This window comes from Nipponia nippon, unplaced genomic scaffold (genome assembly GCF_047370975.1).
Source record: "Nipponia nippon isolate SJK-2023a ecotype South Korea unplaced genomic scaffold, ASM4737097v1 scaffold_14, whole genome shotgun sequence".
Lineage (NCBI taxonomy): Eukaryota > Metazoa > Chordata > Aves > Pelecaniformes > Threskiornithidae > Nipponia > Nipponia nippon.
The window spans coordinates 8,593,775-8,616,879 of NW_028262330.1; the positions used below are offsets into that span (position 1 = coordinate 8,593,775).

Here is a 23,105-nt window from a genome sequence, read left to right on the forward strand (position 1 = left end):
GCATGGTCTAACCTGCTGAGCTCATCCATGACCAAAGGTTTGAGGCCATAAATTCTTGAAATCTGCAACCTCAATTTAAGTCTGATCAGAGGCTATTGCACTGGCACCATCTTGCTCACTTTGAGACGGGAACAAACAGACTTGGTTTCATATATGCTTGTGGAGAAAGCTGAGACAGAATGCATAGTCATGAGATGAAAATACTGTTGTGAAGTCCAGGTATTGCTGTATCCTGTGAAACACCTGTCAAATTATGAACACGTTTGGAAGTATCTTCTTTTCTACAATACTCAATATTCTAATTTTATATTTTCTTTTTGTTTTCAGCAAACTGCCTAGCTGGGCTAGAGCAGTTGTTCCCAAAATATTTTATGTTACAGAGAAGGCTTGGAATTATTATCCTTACACAATCACAGGTAAGGAATAAAGCAGAAATGATTACTGACTTGTACTTTTGGATAGTTTAGCGTAGCTTCAGAAGCTCCAAGTTACATATTGAGCCACAGATACCAAGTTGCTTTAACAGCTCCTGTTGAACGGCATATATTTTTCCATCTTATATTGACTGATATCAGGAATTAAAGATGATAGGCTATGGATTGGTAAAAACTGGAGTGTTGTATCTGTGCAATTACTTCCTTGCAAAGAAAATGTCAGGTGCTTAGATTCTGTGCTGATTTGTACCCTTTACTGTCCCATAGACTTTAGTCAAATATAAATCAGCAGATTATGTGACACAATTTTTTTGATTATTAATGTATGTTTACTGTAAGGATCTTGCATCATTGTTTTATTTCACATTTCTTTTTTTTTCTTTTCCCTCATCATTCTTTTTTTACAAATGGACAATTGGAAATCAGAATACACAGTAAGTTTTTCCTTCCTCTTTTTATTCTAAAAATAAAATAATTATGTGAAGTATTGTATTGGAATCCAAACTGATTCCTTCTTAATATAACTAATACATAATGCATTCAGTAATGGAACTTTATGTTAGCTATTTGTTTAAGAAATTTAAGGTTAAATTTGAAGTGTTTCTGTGGGGATTCTATAAACTATTTACCTTATTTTTTATTACTTCAAAATAATTTGATATATTTTTAGTCACTGACTGTAACAAAGGGAAGCTTCTATAAAACAGGGCAAGGCTTTTAAGGTTCCAGTTATTACGTGGAGACATGAGAACAGATTTTATTTTATTTATTGTTTTATTAACTTATAAAATGCTCATCTCTGGTATAGTATCTGGGAAACTGTACAATCTGTAGACAAAATTAAACATAATTTGGGCACGGTGCCCAGAAAAATCAACTATTCCCTCTAGCAGAGCTAAGGCAAAATATAGCACATAAATCATGAGAAAAATTGTTTTAAATGTGCTGGCCTCAATAATATACAGTAAGTTTTCAGCAGCCTTTGGAAGATGAGGAGGAGATGGTGAGGAAGATCCAGGTGAAGGGACCTTTCAGAAACTCCTGCCTTGATTTAGTTTGAAATTCTGACTGTACATAAAACATAATCCACTTGTTTTTTCTTAACTCTGCAGTGCTCAAAATGTTTGTGCAGTTTTTTTTTTAAAACCAGTAAAGGATACGGAGAGGAAAAAGATTTTAATGTGATAAATGTGAAAGAGAAAAAATAAAGGGATTTAAAGGCTCAGATCTGAAAGCTGGAGACTTAGAACTGAAACTTTGATGACCAGGTTTGAAAATCCAAAGTACCAAACTGTGCTTTTCAATATGTACGGTAGATACTTATTACATATTCTGCTTTGTTTCATGTTTAAAATTCATTTGATTGTCAGAGGAAACCCAAATGTCCAATAATAGATAGTAGTAATGAGGGGACAGATACTCAGCTGTTTTTTGCCAGAAGATACCTTCAGTAGGGCCTGGCACAGTTTACATTAATTAAGGGTTTACCCTTTGATAGCAGGTTTGGTCTTAGGCTGGGAAGATGACATGTGCTACGTTGCACTGATGTCTGTTACTTACACTTTGTTGTATATTTTTTTTTACCTGAAAGTAAATTGGCATTTTTTAATGTGATTTTTTTTCTTTAACTGAAAGAGACAAGTGGGAATGATTAAAGAGGTGGTAGCAGACAGAAATATATGTCTGAATTTGAAATGCAATACATTATCAAAACCAAACAGCAATGCTGTACTCATAGAATTTGAATCAGGAGGTGACCTTTATCTAAACTGATGAGGCAACACCTGGAACGCATTTCGGTGAAGGTCTGTAGAAGGTATACAGCTAAAGAGATGTTCAAGAGCATCACCAAAAACGATTGCAGGGTTGAAGAGACTTGTAAAGAAAAACTAAATCCATCTACAAATGTAGAAGGTAGGCAAAACAGTCACTAAGTGACAGTATAACTGCCTATGGGAGCTGGGGACTAATTACTTACTGTGGTGCAAGGAAACAGAACTAGAAATATTGGGATGAGATTAAGGAAACTGTACTTCAGACAAAAATCTAAAATATATTTTAATGGAGCTGATAGACTATGAAATTATCTTCAAGGGAAATACAGAAAGTGCCTTTGCCTCAAACTGTTGAATCTAGAACAAAAATATACCACTGGGAATAATTCCTATCTTTGTCTGGAATATTTCTCTAAATTTTGATCTTCTATATTCATTAGAGAATTCTGAAGGAAAGAATACTCTCACAGACATTGCCCAAAATATGTAAGATAGCTTGGAAACCCTTTTCTTAAAGATATTAAATTCCCTCCGAAGGGTCTGTGGGACATCCTGAGAATTAAATTGAGCCTCATTTCAAGAAAAGTGATTCTAAAGGCAGGCCAATAATTGGATAAATAAAGCATAATCTTATCAAGTACATACTGTTCTATATTATGTTCACACCTTACTTAACCTCGTAAGTTCCACTCTAAATAAAGAGCAAGGACCTTAAAGGCTCCGTCGTGTTATTTCAGTGTATGTTAGTGATTTGGAAGAGGGTGTGAAGAACAGACTGAGTCTTGCTGATAGTCTTAAGGTTTTTCAGTTGTGAAATATGAAGGCTGTTGAGCAATTGCATTCAAGCACATAACACTAGCATTCAGAGATTCAATGCAGAATAATTTCATCAATCTGGTTTCCCTGTGAAATATTACGGATTTCATAAATATGACCTTAAGGACCTGCAAATAGGACATCTTCTAAGAAAGAAAGCTTAGCAGGCATTGAAAATAATTTCCAGAATATTGTTCTCTGCAATGGTAGTATAAAAAGCCAAGAGTGATTGGATGCATGAAAACAGGAATGGAAATTAGAGTGTCACGATGTTAGTACTCTGTAATATGGGTCCAGTTACGATGGCATCTGCTTGCAGGAATGGTATTTGTTACACAGCAAACCCCTAAATTTGACAGCAAGCAGCAGGAGATGACTGCTTGGTCTACTACCAAGTCTCGACAACTGTATTAATAATATGTAAAGCAAATGACACACTTAAGATAATGAGCTTAAGAGAACTATTTCACAAGTGATGCTTTTGTGGTGTGTGTATGTGAAATATTGTAATGTCAGGAGAGCATTTTAAAATGTACACTCTGCTGTTTGTGGAGGAGGGCCTCATTAAAACTGCAATACAAAAGACTTCCTATCAGGAAGATGAGCCATGGGTAATGTCCCAAGAAACGCTCTATCAAAGCCTGAGGTAATCCTTGCAAGCTTCCTGCTGACATTGAGAGGGAGAAGGAAGTAGAAAAAATACTTCCGAAGCTGAAGCCAAAGGAAGTCATCCAGATTTGGGGGTACTATTTAGAGAATAGGATACTCCTATGAAGTTCAAACCCTTGTTTTAGTGGCTGGGGCATTACTTAAGAACCATATGTGAGAAAGTCTCTTAAACTTAGAAAAGAAGTTGCTTTGGTTTTGATCTTGTAATAGCAACCTGGCAAGAGATCTTGCTAAAATAAATGTTTAAGTTTTATTTATAAGTTCATTGAATATTGCATTAGGTTGATGTTAAGCTCATCTGTCTGGGATACTGTATTTGGTGTACAGCTGAACGGGAGCCCTGTAGAAGTAACTCTCAGGGACTCTGCTCTATGAGCAATTACAGGGCTGGGGTACTGCTGAGTGCCTCCTGTCAAGCTAACCATGCTGTTGGAGAGTGGGTGTTGCTAGCTGCTGGCTTTTGGAAAGGATTCCTTTGCTAGTCAGAGGCTGGAATCTTTTTCACTTGGAGGATGGAGGAAGGATGCCTTACAGCTCTCAACAAACCCTTATGTACCAGCTTATCACAGCATTTGCAAATACGTATCTTCAGTGTAAAATATTTATGCTAGTCCTAGATAGGTGGACAAGAATGACTGAACTCTCAGGAGGCTTTACTCTTTTTCTTTCTGAGGTTATCCAGCTAGATTAGAAATAATTAACTAGAAAGCAAACCTGTCTCTATTGCAAACCAAGCGAAAAAGGATTGCATAGAACTAAGTTTCTTTACCTGCGTCGGGATATTGTTAGACAATAAGCAGCACAGAGCAAATATCCATTTGACCTGTTCAAGTGACAGTTGAGATTCTGGACAAAAAGAGAGGAGCCTCAAGCAAACAAATAATCAGATCACGAACGTATGGTGACTCAACCATGGTACAAAAAATTTATATGATCAAAGTACGCTGAAAATGAGCCTAACAAAGTTTAGCTATCAAGTTGGAGTACAAAGAGGTTAGGAAAAATACAGACAGAATTTAAGCAAACTCTTCTGACCTTGAAGGTGCAGTTCAGGTGTTTACCAGGGATAATTTCAAATAGTTTTGCTCTCTGATCTGAACAGCTCCAGTGTTGTTAGCAATATTTCAGTTCTGGGGCTGAAATTTAAAAACAGCTGGATAATTTTTTATGCGTAATCTATGGCCAATTGTAAGTTTCACAATTATAAGTATATAAAGCCAAATAAAGATTAAAAATGGCATGTTTTACTCTCTGCAAGGAGGAAGAGCATTCTTTCAACCTGCCGATGTCTCAAATTAACTTAGGAATAGGATGTAAATTCAGAATATTTATGAAAAACAGTTATGGAACAGAAAGCAGGAGACAATGATTCCTTTGATGATATATCACAATGACACTAATTCTTCTACAGCAAATGACTGAGGCAAATAAAATTATTTCATCTGGTATGTGTCAAGGCCCCAGAGCGATAGTTGCTAAATGTTCCATTATCGACCTGCTGGTTTCTGATTACTTTTGAGAACAGGCATGTTATGTGCTTCACTTAGCTGCCAGTTTGTCTGTGAAGTAAATTATCTGGAAGGAATGTTTTTGTAATTGTTATTTTTATAATCAGATGACTTGAGAAGGAAAAAAAAGTTATTTCAGATAAACATTGCAAGGAATCTGTAGAGTTTTTTTCCTGTGTTCTCTTTATCTGATTACCAGTGCTTGAAATTCAGATGTAACCCATCAGTCTTCAGTGCATAAACTTTACTCCAGCTTGAGTATATGAAAAGTCTGCATCAAAAATGCAACAGAATCTGTATTGCAGGATTGGCACCTGATACAAAGTTACTACCAAAATTCCTCCCCTCTCACCCCCCAACTTAGCAGACAGGCTAACTGGTGACATTACTCTAGCAAAACACAGATTTGATTCCTTTAGAGATTCTAGCAAAAGGAAAGACCTCGGTAGTATTTATAAGAAACAAATAATGTATTTTTAGAAAGCTGCAAACCTGTTTTCTCATTTAATGGCTTAATCCCATTGAAACAGAGTAAATCAAACTGCTTGGGAGAATTCCCTTTTTCCACCACTGGCTTGTTATAAAGCAATCGAAGCCCCCCTCTGATTCATGGGACTGTCGTTTTCACTCGTGCATGCTGCTCCTCACTGCCGTTCTTCCTCGATACCCAGGTTACTGTTCCCATGTATCAGAGAAGGCGATCCTAAGGGAAGGCAAAACCAGAGATAGGTGCTGAGTTTCATAGCGGTTGGAGGCAACTTGTTAGTTGACTGTTTCATCTTCAAGTTATTGGATGTAATACAAACAAATAGTGGTTTTCTTCCTGAGCTTGTCTATGAGAGTTTAACTCCCTTGCTTATTTTCAAGCCCTGTTTTTGCATTGTTCCTACTCTTTCCGCTCAACAGCGCTTTTTCTGCTCTTTGCCACCTTCCTGTGCTTATCTTGCTTTCCAAATTCTCCTCCCTCTCATTGAGTCACATCTTCCAAGTTCTGCCATCACCCTGCCCAGCCCTTTCCGTCTATTCTCTTCCAACTTTGTCATCCTGATTGGTGCTGGTTTGTGTAGCAAGTAACCTCTATCACACAGCAGCTCCGTGTGCTCCCATGCAGTGCTGTTCAGGGTATTCTGAAGGTAGTCCGTAACATGGTGGCCGCTTTCCAAAAAACTTTAAATATTCAATTAAGGAAACTATCTTTATTCTTTCTGTAAATAGCTAAAGGAAATATTGTAATTTGAAATATGCTGTAGAGACATCACTATATTATCTTCATATATCTTCTTGCATATATGCTGTAGAGACGACATCTTGTTTATCCATGCCCATGTGTGATTTTGATTTTCTCCCGCATCCGGGTGTCTCTGTTCTGTCCTCGCCATTGTCCAGAGGCATTGGCAAATCCCCATGTTACATCCCTCCTCCCTTTACATCCCTCCTTCTTGTTTACGAACCCCCCTGTTGCTCCGGGGCTGTTGTGTGCGTGTCTGCCTGTTCTCCCTCCTTGCCCCTTGCTGGGCCGGGCATTCCCTCCTGCCGCAGTGAGTCTGGGGACCTTCCACTGCCCCGTAGTCCCCACTCGCCCTTTGCCTATTAATGAGAAGTAGGGACTCCAACTGTCTTTTCCAAGTTTCTGATCTTCAATAAAGAAATGCTGTTGTTACAGACTGACTACCAAAACAGTGCCCAAAAATTTCGAATTCAAAGGATGTGCTATCTAGAAGTTACCCTATTAAAAAAAATCTAATTTTGCTTGGCCAGCGCCACCTCATTGTAGCAGTTACTGTGTTCTTTAGCTCTAGACTCCGTGGAGATTGCTCTGTAAATGATCCAGTTCCACCTGTGTTGCCAAAATAATGTGTATGTGACCATATTAAAAAAAAATTCATCAGTCTGAAAAGTCGTGGGTGATCAGAGAGAACATTTACATGAAATGTCCGCCTCTCCAGGCTTTTATGTTAAGATTTAGGGGGATGTGCTTCTGCTGCTTAAAAAAATAGTGGGATTAATTTTTACTGTACAAAAATAACTCCCAAGGATTGTGGATTAATATTCACAAGGAGCAGGAGAAGTGAAGTGCAATGGTGAGGTCTCTAGCAGTTCTTTCAACACGCTGCAGAAAGAAACCAAATGGAAAATGAAACTAGCTAAAGCAGTAGTGATGAATAGCGCTCGCTCATACAAAGCAGGTTACAGAGAGTAAAGAAACCTCTCTCAGTTACCCTCTGTCCAGCGTATTTACTGGCAACTGCAGTAATTCCTGCAGCCACCTCGGGTGTAGTCACTATGCGACGGTTATTTTTACAGTCGACTCCATAAAACGACTGTAAAACACCATATGTGTTTGACTGCCTCTTTAAGACTTTGGCACAGTGTTTTGGCATACTTAGGTTCTACCCTGTTCTTGTAAGTGTTGCTTATTGCTATGGCAACACTAATCAATCATCGTGCTAAAAATAGGCCTTTCATTTTTCAAGAGGTTATCTGTAGTGAATTGAAAATGCAACTGCGGTCTGTGTTTTCCGCATGCTGCTTTCATTTCACTTTATTTTAATCTGGAAATACCCATGCTTATGTGTGGTAATTACTATTACAGACTCCGGTTATTTCACTGCTTACTCTCTTGAGCTTTAAACCTCTCCTGGTTCTTCCAAAAGGGGTGCCAAATATAGAAAGTTTAAACAAACAAGCAAACAAAAAACCCAGAGTATTCTCCTTATTTGTTTTTGAGTGTCACAGGTGTACCGGATTGTAACAAATTTTTAAGGAGTTTGTAACACATCTAAAAAAAATCTGGAGGTAAAATATAAAAGACGCCTCCTTTGAGAGCTTTACACAAAGAAACCTTATCATTGAAGACACTAGGACTCTGAAGACTTTGTCCTATTCTGTAGAATTTAAGTCTAATTTCAAGTTAAAGATTCAATTTGCCACTATTTTCTTCAAAGAGGAACCTTGCAAGCTGTCGAGATAGTCAAATGGAAAATTGGAAAGAGTGCCCTGTGCGTGCCTGCGTGCGCTCAGTGTATCGATCGGCTGCCAGGTTTGTGCTGGAAGAACACAGGCCCCGGGGGAGGCAGAGCAGAAAGGGAGTGGTGCTTTGAAAAAAAAAACCTGCTGAAAGGTTATTACCGTTATTACCTACCTTTCGCTCCCAAGTTTGATTCTGGCTGCTGCATAACACTTTTAAACCCTGGCTAAGTAAATATGCAGCCACTTAAGGAGGGGGGAAAAAAACCCAACAACTTTTTGCATGATGAATAATGGTCTTTTGAATGATGCATAAACAGTTTTCTGGTTCTGCCAGAGCCCTCTGCCAATTAGTCAGAGTGCAGCTGATGAATCATGAGACACATTCTGTGAAACGTTCAAAAATGTGGACCCTGCTAAGTGTTCCTGAGAGCCAGCGAGACCCCCCACAGCTGCTAAAACAGTGGTTGCCAGCCAGTTGAGTTCTGGTATTTTTGCCGTGGAGTACTTTTTGGTGAATTTTAGTTTTCATTTGGGGTAAATTCATGTTACCATTTGTAATCTCGGATTGGATTGGTATAGCCCTTGCCTTTATACTAAATACACAGGGAGGTTGACTTTTGATAGCTTTGTGCAGAAAATGGCTTTCTGCTCTCTAATGAGGTGGCTTGAGGTAAATGGCACTTATAATTTTTCTTCTATAATACTCTGAAGATCCTTACTCTCTTCTTAATGTTTCTTTTTTGAAATACCAGACTAGGAGATCTCTTTTTTTAAGTAGAGTTTAGATTCTGGGTCACAAGAAACAACAACTGGATTCAAGCAATGGCTTGCTGAGCTGCTACAGGCAGCCTAATGCAGCCTTGAGTTCAATATATGAGATGGCTGCATTTCAAAGTGGCACGATCTGACTCATTGCTGGTAAACTCTAGACCGTGGCTGAAAATAGTAGATGTTTTTTGATAGCAAGGTAAAACAGAAATCTGGAAATTGGCTTTACTCAAAATTTTGTCTGAAACTGTAGCCGTGCTTCAGATGAACAACACAAAGGATTTTCATATTTTTCATTTTTATCCTCCACTGTACCTGAAACTGTGACCTAAAAGCAACAAAGAAAAATGTGTTTGAGTATGGAAAAATGTACTCGATCCAACAACTCCTGAATTTCTATAGTTAGATCATAAGCAAAGATGCTTTAATCAGAACCAGGGATGAGGAACTGTTTTGGGAAGGGTGTTAGCTTTGTATTAGCTGTAAATGTGAAAGATGCTATATTGAAGTTCCTGCTGTCAATGGAGTTTTCTGACAGTGAGACCATGAAAGCAGCACCACGTCCTGTGGTGGATCCTGCTACTTCTTAAAAGAGCTGAGAGAACTGCGCTGCACAGAGCCATTAAGGTCAGCATAGTCACAGCAATTTCCGTAGCCACTGAGGTTTCCGACAAACCAGTAGGCTCAGACTAAGTATAACGTAAAAGTTTGCAAGTTCACAAAGCTCTGGCCTAGATACTCAATCTACTGAAGCATTGTAGTCTTGATGACCCTTCCGCTAGTGACAGATCATTGATGTCATTCTGTTTTCATCAATTAATAGATTTTATTTAGGGGGTGTTGATTTTGTTTAATTGCGTAGCAAAGAAAATGAAACTTTGGTCCTCAAATCAAGCAGGCAGATACTTAATAGACACTAACATGTAAGTAAAACATGGCCTAGAGCGGTAACCTTGAAATATGCAGACACGATGCTAGTAAACGGTGCTTTCCTAATAACTGTTCTAAACAATTAGGATATTGTAGATAGTACGGCACACATCTCTGCCATTTTCAGTGAAAATGTTTCTAAAAGCTATCATTCAGACCTAAGCATTGAGTCCTCAGTAGTGCAGTACCAGTTGCTGCATTCGGTAAGCAGTACTAGTAACTGCTGGTAAAACAAAGTATTCCTTGGCAGTCTCCTCGCATTTCCTCAAGGATGCTTTCCCACAGGATGCCCATAGGCAGAGCTCTAGGTTGTTGTCAGCAAGAGCGCTGTGCACCTGGGCTGTGACCCCTGTAGTTACACATCTTTGTAAAATACAAGGCTGCCATATACTACATTTTTGAGAGCAGTAACCCATGTTTTTACCACCCTAGCACCAATGTAGTTATTTTCCAAATGCTCTAAAAACTACGCAGTAGATGACGTCTGTCATTAGGTTTTACATTTTTTTAAAATCTGCTTTTCATAATCCACCTCCAGTAGTAATTCAATTTTCAACCCTCCATGTTCTCCTGCAAACACGGAGAACAACTAAAATGTTCGTTTATGCTGTTTGAGTACGAATCCTGAGTGACATCAAACATTGTTTTAGGACATGCTGGCATCCCTGTGTCTCCTGGGTCACTCCCCATTTTTTGTAACATCACATTTATAACTTCTCTTACTCTAGGAACATGTGATTATAGAATTCTTTTAATCAACCCCTTTTATTCATCTCTTCTTCCAGCTAGCATTAATATAGTTCAAGGATGTTCATTCCACCTTTTGGTTAATTTTGGAGTTACAAATTAGAACCTTATGACAAACCTTGGCTTCCCCCCCCCCCCCGCCGTGTTCTTTCCCTGTACTGCCTACTGTTTGCTAAGGCTTTTGTTTGCAGATGCCTTTGGATGTCTGCCAGAATAGAAGCAACATACTGAGATACATGGTGAAACCTCAACTGGAAGAATATCTGGATTTTTTTTGTGTTAATTTGTGTTGCGAGATCCCCAGTTCTGACAGACTGCTTATAAATATTGTATATTTTCAGCTGGCACTTCCTGAGATGTATACATAGGAAATGTTTAATTGCCCACAAAATATGGGTAATAAGAGCTAGCAGATCTGTCATTGAACTTGCCCCATCCTGCACTCCACATACTGCTGATTTTTTTTTCCTCCCACATATTCACTCAATGAACAAGTTGCATAGCTGAGAGCCAGTCACAGTTCAGATTGGATTGAAACTCATAAATGTGCTACTCCACAGAAATCTTTAATAAAAGGCAAAACATTTATAAGATCTGAAGAGAAGCCTGGGCGGTCTGGCCATCTGCAGCACCAACACGTTACATGGCAGAATTTCATTATGTTAATGGGAAGGCAGTTTGACCAGAAGCCTTCCGCGGCACCAGAGCCTTATTCTGGCAAAACTCCCTCACTCTTTTCAACCAGGATTGATTCTAGAGGTGCTCATTGCACACTAGGTATCCTGTGATCAGAAGAAGATTGAGCAGTGACTTGCTGGGTGACATCCATGGAATCAGGAGTATGTTTTCTGTAGTCTCAAAGGAGCTGGCTTCTCATTTCAATTTTGTTGCACTACAGCTGGCCTTCTAAATCACCTCTTTTCTTAGTCATCAGCCTCTCCCTTAGGAGAACTCTCCTGATTTTATCAAGTCCAAACTTGGTCCAACAGCAATGTGAACACTGAGGCACGTAATGGCCTCGTTGTATAATCTGTATGTACAGCACGTGACATAGTCGTAGTCTTTACAAAGACACTTTGCCGTGGGGTAGTAGTGATGCATCATACAAGGAACTGGCACTTCAGTTTCACGGGCAGTTAATGCAAGAAAAGACTTGATGACTAATAGCAAAGTTGCTGAACTAATATCCTTCAGAGTTTTTTAGATGTCTACTCTATCTGCCTATCTGAAAAGTTGATTTGAAAGAACTATGAAATGCTAAAGAAAAGATATTTGAAATATTTTTTCCACTGAAATCATGTTGCCTAGTATTATAAATTCTAATCTTGATAAGCCCACTGAATTAAGCAATCCACAGAAAAATAAATTTATTCCCATGTAAAATACAGAAATATTATCTTAATAGAAAAACATTTGTGCATTCTTAGTTTTCTGGCATTATTACCTAAAGATTGATTTGGGTTTAGTATAGGGAATTTCTACAGCAGGTCATAATCCATCTTAATTTCATTAATAGGAAATTATACTAAAATTCATTTCTCACTGAAAATTAAAAAAAGCCCGCACACATCAAAGCATTGTTGTCTGTTTGGTTAGCCCCTGCAGCTAGTGAAGTGTCCTTGGATTATTTTATATGGGGGATAGACTAATCTGTGATGATGAATATCTAGTTGCCCTCGAGATCTAAGTGAACTGAATTTATAACAAGACATTCAGGACATTTGTACTCTTACGCGTAGTGAGCATGAAAACTATTGTATCTAGTTATTCCAGAGTACTTCTATTAATTTATTTATACCTTCATTATAGTATTCAGCTTTTCGATGGAACCTCTCCAGAATCATAAAAAGCTTCGCTCTTATGTTCTGTGTCCATTTACTCTTTTTCTTGAAATAATCTGGAAAAAAATAAGAAAGCTGATACCAAACAGGATGTACTGAGTACGTCAGCTGATGAGGCAAGCCATATTTTTTATGTCAAACATATTTTTCTTCTGTTGCAGTGTTCATTTTTGCCTAAATTCTCCATTCACATAGAGACAAAATACGAGGACAACAAAGGAAGCAATGACAGTGTAAGTATGATGGCTTTTGCAAAATTAATTTAATCCTTTCGGATAATCATGTTCTGTATCTGGGAGTTGTAGGTCTTTCAATCTGGAAAAAAGGCCTAATCAGGCTTGGGTGTCCTGTTCATTGTCCTGTCCTTGTCAGCCTGCAGAGTAGTTACCTCTAAAGCACCACGAGATGAAAGATTCGTGTCCACAACTTCCCTTCTGCATCTCGCTTTCTACTTGTTGCTTCTCTAAACACAACGTAATTTACATATGTGAATTTAGTCCTGATGAACATTTATGGAGAGTAAAGAAAAGGTGACTCTCTCTTTTTGGTGGAATTGTATTCCACTTTATCTGTTCCACATTATTCTCTCTGAGTAAAGGGGGCTGAATTCAAAGGAGCCGCTGGGAAGAGCAAACAGGAAACTGCACAATGGTCAGAGACAGAGATCGCGGTAAACAACTGCAAGGGAACAACGGGTGGAGTATTGAGGTGATGCTTTTGGCAGTCACTTACCAAAAGTTGCAGAGTTCTCAGAGTTCGAGCTTAGAGATGAAAAGGATAATGAGCTATGCAACATCCTCTCTAGCGGAAGGGTGGGAGTGAGTAGCCGGCAGCTGCTGATGGAGAGATGCTCAGGAGCAGAAGGCAGGAGGTCAGTCAGACTTTGTTGCCCTGACAGGTAGCAAAGCAGAGTCGTACAACTTGGAAGAAAAGAATAACGTTCCATAAAGCCAAGCATGTAAAGATTCAACCCGTGAAGGAATATACAAACATGTTTCTTTATGTTTCCTTTTGGTATGCTTTAAACAGTAATTTGTTGCAGACTTAGGGGAAGAAGTTTCTTATAGGTGTGAAATACAGGTTAAAATGTCTGGGAAATTGATCTGTAATACAGAGACCTAATGAAGGCGTGTTTAAACTCATTCTTGAGAAAGAAGGTGGCAGTAAAGCAGCTTTTAAGGGGTCTGAGACACAGAGCCTTTCCGTTTCCAGGGGTGTCCCTCTTAATAAGGCTGCTGCCTTGTTAAGGTTAAAGTGCTCAGTTCTCCAGATGGGAGGTACTTTTCCCTAACCGCCTTGGGCCTGCGTGTTAATAAGGCTGACAGCTGTTGCACTGCTTATGGCAGAATAATTACACGTAAAAGAACAAGGTATAATTTTGAATAATGTTTTTGGCATACAGGCATTTTCCCAATGGGAACATGACAGAGATCATGTATTAGCCACCAGATACCAACAACTTTCAGTCACTGCTAGTCTAAGTCAGATCCAGATCAGTGAGAGCAGGAAAACAAAAGAAGTGTATTACATTACCAACTATATGAGCATTATGTAATTTATGCACTTTTTAATGTTCACTTCTGCTTTTTGGCAGCACTTTAATTCAGAGCAAGCCCACACCTTTGGTTTCGGGAGGGTGCAGACTAGTTTCCTGGTACATTATAATGTCAGCAGTGAGAAGACGCGTTCTGTACTGATGCCTAATAGAGGAAGAACTGAAGCTACTTAATCAGTGATTTTTCAGTTTTTTCTGCGCGTCAGCTTTGTGGCTGAAATACTACGAATCAAGCCCTGAATAGTACCCAACCAGTGAATTTAAGATGAAAGTAAGACAGAGGTAGGATACTCAAATGACGTAAATCAAAGAATCCCTACTCTGCTTGAATCCAGCTCTTCAAATGTAATTTTCACCAGAGTGCCAGTGGGGTAATACTGTATTCCCTTTCTACTGAGGTACCTGAGTCACAGACTAGGCAAGTATTTACCAAGATTAACAGATTCAATTGACCCTTACTTGAACTGACGAGGAGAAAGAGAAGCTGAATTAGAGGGCTGCATTCCAGCCCTAATTTCCATGACTTTGTAATTCTGAGAGCTATGCTATTCACTAGTGTGAACACAATTAACCAACGAAAGATCTACATTCTTTTGCTGTTGATCTGGTGACATTGATCTGGTGACCCAGATGTGTCTGGGACAGCACTGAGATGCTGGAAGGTTAGTAAAGACGGAGAGAGACCTCATTGAGCCTGTGGAGAGGCTTCTGTTAAACCAGACACCTCAGAACTAGGACTAAGAGGCCTATTTCTCTCTATTACTCAGTGAGTAGGCTTCAGCATCACTTAAGAAAATGTGAAGCGTATTTCTCCTTCATATCAGACAAGTTTAGATGAAATTTCACTACATTTGCCCAGGCAGAAAACAACAGGAAACATAGCATCCATTTCTGTAGATTTCCATAGATACACTGTATTTTTCTTCAATGGAACTATCAACCTTGGCTGATGGAGAAATAATTAATCCAAAAAATACTTCTGTAAATTTTGCAGTTGTAATGCAAAATATACTGAATGAATATTAACATTACAGAAATGAGGGTAATAACGCATGTCTGATTTTAACACAACTATTTCTAGATACATTGTTTGAGACCATACAGGTTTTTTGAAATCTTGAACTCTGATCTATTCTGCATTTCCATGCTATCTAATAAAGCAGACATTGATTGTAAAAAGCAATAATTAGCTATAAGGATACTAAAGCTAATTCCATTGATTAGTGGAAGAAAGCAATATAAATGCTCTTGGGTTCCTGTTGTCATTTAGCAGGCTAGTGTATTATTAGCATTATTTTATTTAACATTGCCTGGTAAAATTCTACCTAATTACTGCAATACATCTTGATGCAAAAGTCCTCCTGATTTTTCTTCCCAATTGTCATGATAGAAGAAAGTAGTGAAAGATAATGATATCTGCTTTGGAACTTGATTTTGCTATGTCTTAGACTTTGTCATCATTTTAACCTATTTTAAATGTGCTTAAAGCACTATTGTTACGATCTGTTAAAGTTTGCACTTGATTTGCACAATTATAAACATTGCCAGAAAGAACAATGGACAATAAAACACCTTATTTCGCTAAAACACTAATGAAGCTGGTGTAGATGACAGCAGTGCAGTGCCATAAATCCATCCAGTTGTGATTTCTAGTGTTACAGCATGGCTGATTTTGCTGGATCGCAGCTGGATGTTCGCATGGCAACTCTCTCCTTAGAAAAACAGAATCAGTGTTGGATGAACACGTTAGTACATCAAATATTGTCACTGCTAACTTGCAGCTTTATAGCTTCATTAGTAGTGTTAGAAACTAGACCAATGAGGCAGGCCACTCAGTGTTCCCTCTTATGGGTCTTTTAAAAAGTAAATTACTTAGTTTAAAGAGAAATTTTATTTTTATTTTACTTTTATTTGAAATTACAAAATGTAAATGACACTGTAGGTGGTGTCTGTAGAGCACATGGAAATATTGCTTCCCTATTGCATCTTCACTGCTTACGTAAGTCAAGGTTGCAGTGGGAACTGCTGGGACGAGGGAGGGAGGCAGGTGCCTACAACAGAGAGCTTCAGCGAACACAGGCGAGCTATAAAAGTGCATGTTAATCACTCAGTGCACACTTTTTTTCCCATAAGAAAAATTAGCGATTAGGGAATTTTAATATAGATACACAAGGTCTATATTTTGAATATTAAAACCATAAGTTAAAGACAAGGGAATTCTTAAGGTTATCTAATTAATGAAATGGTCAGAAATCACAGGCAGGAGTGGTATAAGTTCCTGCTTGTTTATGACTAAATGATTAGTCTGGTTTTCATGAACAGACTTTGTTAACCTCTTTTTTTATTTGGGCAGATATTGTTTTCTTTTAACAGCCTATTGATTGGTCAGTATTTGTGTCCCATAAGGCTAATTTTATTCTGAACGGTGTATTGCTCTCGCTTTTCTCCCATCTGTATTCTTACTATTTCAGTGTACACTACAGACACACATTTTGTTTATTTTTAATTTTAGTGGGGAATGCACCAACTTAGGCTTTCTGTTGATTAGAAAGGATCCACCACATGGCTCTAGTAGGTACTGTAATCAGCACATGATGATCTCACGCACTGCAGCTCCGTGTCTGTTCTTGCACGCCACAGTCCAGTCCTGCTGAAAATTTCTAAAAAGCCATCTGTAGCCGAAGGTGGAGCAAAGGTAAAGCGAAGGCAGACACTGTTCAAGCAAATCACTGAATCACAGAGACATTTCAGTTGTCCTGTTTGTTCCAGAAGGATCATTATGTTTGACTGGATTTTGTTGGGGTTGTTTTGGTTTGGTTTTTTAGTCACAGAATTAATTTCCACTGATATTTGGGCAGTGAATTTTTACCATCTGATAGTGTCTGGGGAAAGTAAAAAAGCACAGCTTGTAAAAATAATCCCATAGTTGCCAGTAATGGAAATTCACTGGATGTAAAACTTACCAGTGCCTTGCTCTTTGTAGCATAACATTTTGCTCTGGAAAACTCAATGGCTGGCTCTTGATTATTAAAGAATAACATGCAAGATGTTAAAATAGCATAGTCTTTCTTTTTGTTAAAGGGCCATGATATTTACTAGCAAGAATAGCATTATTCTTAAAAGTAATGAAGGTGTGGAGTAAACATTTTGAGGTAGAGTTATATTTCAAGATGACAAAGTATGGGTGTCCCTGGGCACGTTTTTGTAAGTGTATGGCACAGTAATGCTCATAAAGACATCAGAGCTACAGCCCTAATTCTTTGTCAATCAAGAGAAAAATATATTATCAATGTGTTTCTTGCCTTTCGAGGATAATATAGAGTTGAAAATGCATGTCTCAGAATGACCATTTGCCAAATGAAGACAAGAGGTAGTTCTGGTCATTCATATAGTTATAAATTAACACCAGCATCATTTGACACATTAATAGCTTGAGCACGCTAAAACCAGCCAGCTGATAGCAGACCGTGTTTGACAGGCAGCCTACGTAAATTGCAATGCCCCCGTTTAAGGTTAGAAAATCCCTTCCTGACAGTGAGCTCTAATTCCGCAGCCCTACAAGTGACCGAGTATGCAGTACTGGGTCATTCATCGTGCTTCCTCCTTAGTGTGTATTTCTGAAGTGTTGGTTGTGAAGCATTTGACTGAAGTAAAATAAATTCTAGGTATGGCCAGCTAAGAAGAAAAACCATGTCTAGTTTTGCTCTTTTTAGGATGTTTTTTCCCTCTATTTTTGTCTCCTATCTTAGTAACATGAAACTAGGTTGTAACAAACTTCAATATAGCACATGTAAATTAAATGTAAATTCACTATTTAAGGAAACTGCTGTGGAACACTGATTTCAGCTGAAATGGATTCAGCTGTGCCCTGGCTTAGCCTCACTGCACTACAGGATATCAGTCTGTAACTTGTCTAAAGGATTCCTAGGCGTCACTGCAAAATATGTCAACGTCAAAGCCAGGGTCGCTTTTAGGGGTGATTTTATTTGCACCCGGACTTTTTCTGTATGATGGTGTTGAGTATCTGTTTGTCTCCAGTATAATTTGCAATGGAAAATCTTTATTTTTGTCAAGCTTTCCCCCTCTAATAAGTCACAAAGAATACAGGCAAACGAGTGGAGAGGTTAACCTAAAATTCCTTCTGTGTGAAGAGCTCTCTTCTTGTTGAACTTAACTACCAATAGTATGTCCCAGGCACATATGGCTATCGCAGAACATAAGACAAGGCCAATACTGACAGAGAGTGTGAACAAGTCATGTGGTTGTGCCTCTACTTCTTGATTTTTCTAAATGAACTACTGAAGTTAATTAGGAAATCTAGCACAATAGATGTGACTTTAAAAAAACTAATCCCAGTAAATATTATTGATACTGTATTGTGGTCTTGGAAGCATAGCTACTTTGACATAATTCGTAAAAATACACTTCTCTGTTCCGAAGGTACAAAGCTAAATGAGATATTTTGTAAGAGATGAAATAATAGAGGAGTCGTGACATGGAGATAAAAAGGAGGGAGCAAGGCCGCTGATAAATACGTAACTGCCTTTGTGAGCTGGACTCTGCGGCAGGCAGCGATATTCCTGTGCCGCTCAGTGCGCCAAATTTACTGCTCTCAGGGAGAGATTCAATCTTTTTCCACAGAAGAATTGCTCCCAATTATGTGTGTCCACATAAATAGTTTTAGCCAGTGAACAGGTTGAAATTGGTCAATTCCTGTCATCTTTGCCCAAGTAAATCTCAAAAGCAAAGTAACGGACTTTGGGGGTAACTGGGGTTGGAACATGACTTACAGAAAAGTTACACACTGAATAAAACTCCATAGATGAAGTTCTGAGTAGGTGGGGTTTTTATTTGAGAGTAAATTTTCCTTCAGAGAAATGAGAGTTAAAGTGGACCAGATGATACAACCTGCGAAAGGATGCTGCAATAATAAATTGGAGACTAGCCAGTAGTTCTGACGATGGCAATCTAAGGAGATTAGAATTTCAAGTTGGAGAGAAGGTTTTGTGCCAGATTTTCCCTTTTTTAATAGGGAAAAAAAAAAAAGAAAAAGCTTGTTCTTGCAGTCCTTACTGCAGTTATACCTCTAACTTTCACATCCTATGAAACCTACATTTAAGCCATCCTACAAATGATGGATACATATGTATTCTACTCACAGAAAGCGCTCGTCATCATACAGATTGCTCAATACCTGCAAGTTGCATAGCTAGCCTACATTTCAGGGACGAGAGAAGATACAGAGGAAACCCAAAAGCTTCAGTGAAATATCAATGTTTGAATCAAAAAAGGAGCGTATATGTTGCACGTATGCATCTAAGCTTGGGGACTCCTCTAGCTGCATACTGTATTGTTTCCGTTTTCTTGAAGCTCAATGACAATGAATGAATCACTATAATAGCGAGAAAGGCAGAGATAAATTTAATTTAATTTCAAATTCTAGTGTTTAAAGATAGTTTTGTCATGCCATTTATGTCATAGCCTACCTATCCCACTAAGATGTCATCTTGTGATGTCCAGCTACTGCAAAGTCCAGATTTAAGTCTGTTGGGATACCTGTTGGCTTTGTTGGCAGGGCAGGGAAAACGGGGAGGCAGAGAGGGAAGACCAACGCTTTCAGGCATAGATATTAACTCAAAGAAGGATTGAATAGAGGACAAAATTTAATTTATAGTAGAAATTCTCATCTCAATAAATTACATTTACGCGTTGTATATTGAACACTGTAGTCATTTTGGCTTAAGTTTGTAGATAGGCACAGGTGTCCGATTACTTAGCACATGGGATGATAATCATGTTTGCTACCATGTCACCTGCCTGTAATTCATTTCGGAGCGCTCTGCTTTTTTGGAAAAAAATCTAGCTCTTAGCCCTTTCATTTCTCTGCATTAGCTGCGTTTCTCAGCAATGGCTGACCATCTGGATCTAGCATAACAAGTAAGAAAAACATAGAGATCTTCTCTCACCTAAACCCTCACAAGAGATGGAAAAAAACACACCCATTTTCCAACTTACTTGTTTATAGTATTGAATTTTCTGTATAGGTTGCCTTATCACTTTCATCTCTAACAGCTTGTCTTTATTTCTAAGTTGACCTGTTATTTAACTGTTTCCACAGGAAATTTTATGTCCTGCAAGTATTAGTGTTTAAAATGCGAATTAGCTGCCTTATTACAGCCTCCTGACCACAACTCCTGTATCTAGGCTGGTAAAAAAACCATGTTGCAGTAAAGACAGACAAACAACTTTCCAGCTGGTAATCCCTTGAATACCTTCTTTGCTCTTGATGATCAGCAAACCACATCACAGGACAGAATCATATATTATGGAACACAGCCAAGCCAAACAAGCACCGATTTGACCCTCGGAGTCCTCGGGGCGTAGATGAGTGAGGAGTTAGCCCGTGTGAATGTAATCAATGGATTCAGCTGAGTCTGGCTTTATACTATTTATAGCCAAACCAGGTTAGCTCTGGTGATTGGCCATAAAAGTTAAATTTTGGATTAGCTACATCTGAGTGAGGTTGAAGCCAGCAACTTAGCCTGAAGATACAAGAAAAAGAAGAAAAATGGGAAAGGAGCTTGTAGAAAAAAGCTATTAAATTTGTTGTTGACTTACCATCATCTCATAAGCTGACTTTCTGTTCTGGCTTCGGCTATAAGGAAAAGAGAAGTCACCAGCAAAGCGTGTGCTAGGACGTGTCGTTGTAGGCCAGGAGGAAAACGAAGGAAAGAAATTAAAATACACCAGCACTTATATTCCTGCAGTATCCTGTATGATCTTTCTTTCCTGAGGTACTAGAATCATCTGCCAGGGTTTTTTTTTAAATTTTCCCCAAAAGAAACTATGGACAATTGTAAAGATGACACAATTAAAACCTTTCTTCCACTTTTTGTCTAAATAATGATGAGTTTTCCTTCCTCTTAGAAAGTGGAAGTGTATAAATGTTTGTCTGTTGTAAAAAAGCTGTCACCCTCCCCCCTCCTAAAAAAAACCAAACACACAGCAAAAAGGACACTTCAGCCTGAATGTTACTCTTTGTTTTCCATTTGATTGTGTATTTCAATCTCAATTAATTACTTGGCTTGCAAATGTAAAGCCTGTCCAGTTCTTTCCAATATAATATTTAATATTCTGCCTTTCTACATCATCTTCTTAAGGATACAGATTGTTCTCACCATTCATTTTCTGCACATTTGCAAGTACAGTTGCACAGATTGGGAGCCTTATGCTGCTCTTCATGGACTTTAATCCATTCCTTTATTTCTCTAGTCTCTTTGATCACAAACGCGATAAACCCATCCTCCCTACACGTTCCCAGACAATCCCAGATTATGTGGCTAGGAGAGGCAATAAGAGAATTAGAGCTAAGAAAGAAATCAGTCTTGTTCTCTAATGACTTCTTATTTTCTACTGCTGATAGAATGAGAAGATTAAATCTCTATCTGCAAATCTTGTGAAGACAGTCTAAGACGGGCAGAAGCATAAATGATTAGACAACAGCTTCTGCCAGCAAAGGGAAGTGAGAATGTCATTCAACAAACTTTTGGAATGGAGGAAATGGTCAGGGATAGCCTAAGCAGCAAATGAGGTGTAGTTGAAATGGCTGAAAAATTCCTCCTGGTTTTGACAGATTGGCAAAGGCATCTGTCATCCCCACTGCTATCAAAGCATTCTCAAGAGAGAAGAAGAATGTAAAACTCTCTTACTTAGAGGTGCAGTATGTGGATCAAGCCTGTGATAGAGCAGGGCACGCTCCTGCAGATAAGATATTGGGTAATAGTCCCAATTTAGGTCCTTGCAAACATGCAGAGGTATGCAGGTGCTTAAATTTGTTAGGCTTGTACTTAAACCAAGTTCTGATTCAGAGCCTCAGCTGACCTGGTAATGTCCATTTAAGAGAAATCTCCATTATTTTGTTTAAAGCTCAGAGATTATGCTGAAACGCATCTTGTTCCAAAAATAGTTCAACTGGTTTCATCAAGGGACTGCTCTGCATATCTGCATTGGTTTAGGAAAAAAGCAAGCGAGGAAGCTTATAAAAAGCAACCTATATTATATATATCTAAAACATAACAGTGATTTTTAAAAACGTACCCCAGTTCTAGGAAAGAGCACTACAGGGGAAGGACCCCTCAGCTCAAATTTATTCAAATAACACAATTTTTTGCAAAAGGTGGCTTGGAGAAGGAGAATAAGCACACAGATAAGAACAGACTGGAGCTTCCCTTTGTTCTGCTCTGCAGTTTCAGACACGTTAACATTTTATAGTTACCAGTTCAGTAGGCATTCGGTGTTACCTCTTTTATTCCAGTACTGTTAACTACCGAGCCAAGTGAAAATTGTAGAGTCAAACTTTAGCTTTTCATTTATTTGAATGATGATTTCCTGAGCAGTGTTCTTCGTACCAGCTGGTGTACGCGGTCACTGTCGTCCGTTGCTCACTTTGAATGCTTTACATGGGCAGCCGCATTTCTTTCTGAAATAATAAAGTAGCATCCTTGTTACTGAATAGTTGCTGGCATTATGTATTTTTAACTGTTCCTCTAGGATGAAATGAAATTAAATTAACAGAGCGTTCCCTGCATTTATTTTAAAAAAAGAAAACAAAACTATTTATGCTTCCTGGAAACGTTAGCTATAGAACACTGTGCCCCAAAGGAAAAAACACATCGTTAGCTTGTTACTGATCTTGACAGTGTATGCACAACTTCCCTGAATTTTATGGCGTTAATTCATGATAGCCTTTTACCTAGTCGCTCTTTCCAAGTCCCAGAATCACGAGTAGAAATTTATTGCAGACATAGCATAAGTCACATGGGTCACTAAGATGCCTAAATAATTAAATTATGGACACAGGCACAGAAGTATACTACGCTGCAGATGCAAATGGACCCCTATCTCAAAATATACCCATCATTTGCCTTGCATAGAACAAGAGACTTGGTGTTCAAAACCAGGTCCTAAAGGATTAAAATGAAAATAAGCTTTATGCGTGCACAAATGGATAGTGGAAGTTTCCAGCCTCCACTGAGGGCAGTTCAGCCAAAATTTTGATTCTCGGTTCTAACAGCAACTTGGCGTGGCTAGTT

At 38.5% G+C, this 23,105-nt stretch overlaps 1 protein-coding gene, 1 long non-coding RNA gene and 1 other non-coding gene across 4 annotated transcripts in view; 1 reads left to right on the plus strand and 2 right to left on the minus strand.

Annotated features, from left to right (window-relative positions):
- PITPNC1 (phosphatidylinositol transfer protein cytoplasmic 1) overlaps nucleotides 1–23,105 on the plus strand; it is a 93,072-nt gene that overhangs the window by 48,063 nt on the left and 21,904 nt on the right. The window contains 3 exon segments of the mRNA XM_087751156.1: nucleotides 328–416; nucleotides 861–868; nucleotides 12,620–12,691. Of these exon segments, the coding sequence (XP_087607282.1) occupies nucleotides 328–416; nucleotides 861–868; nucleotides 12,620–12,691 (169 nt within the window).
- LOC148056448 (uncharacterized) lies at nucleotides 4,688–21,181 on the minus strand. 2 transcript variants are annotated; one of them, XR_015703325.1, is made up of 4 exons: nucleotides 20,632–21,181; nucleotides 13,191–13,308; nucleotides 12,416–12,514; nucleotides 4,688–5,905 (listed from the first exon to the last, which is right to left on the minus strand). It is a non-coding gene; the product is annotated as an uncharacterized LOC148056448 (long non-coding RNA). The 2 variants fall into 2 exon arrangements; XR_015703326.1 differs by lacking the exon at nucleotides 13,191–13,308.
- LOC148056449 (U5 spliceosomal RNA) lies at nucleotides 11,119–11,231 on the minus strand. Its single transcript, XR_015703370.1, has one exon. It is a non-coding gene; the product is annotated as a U5 spliceosomal RNA (small nuclear RNA).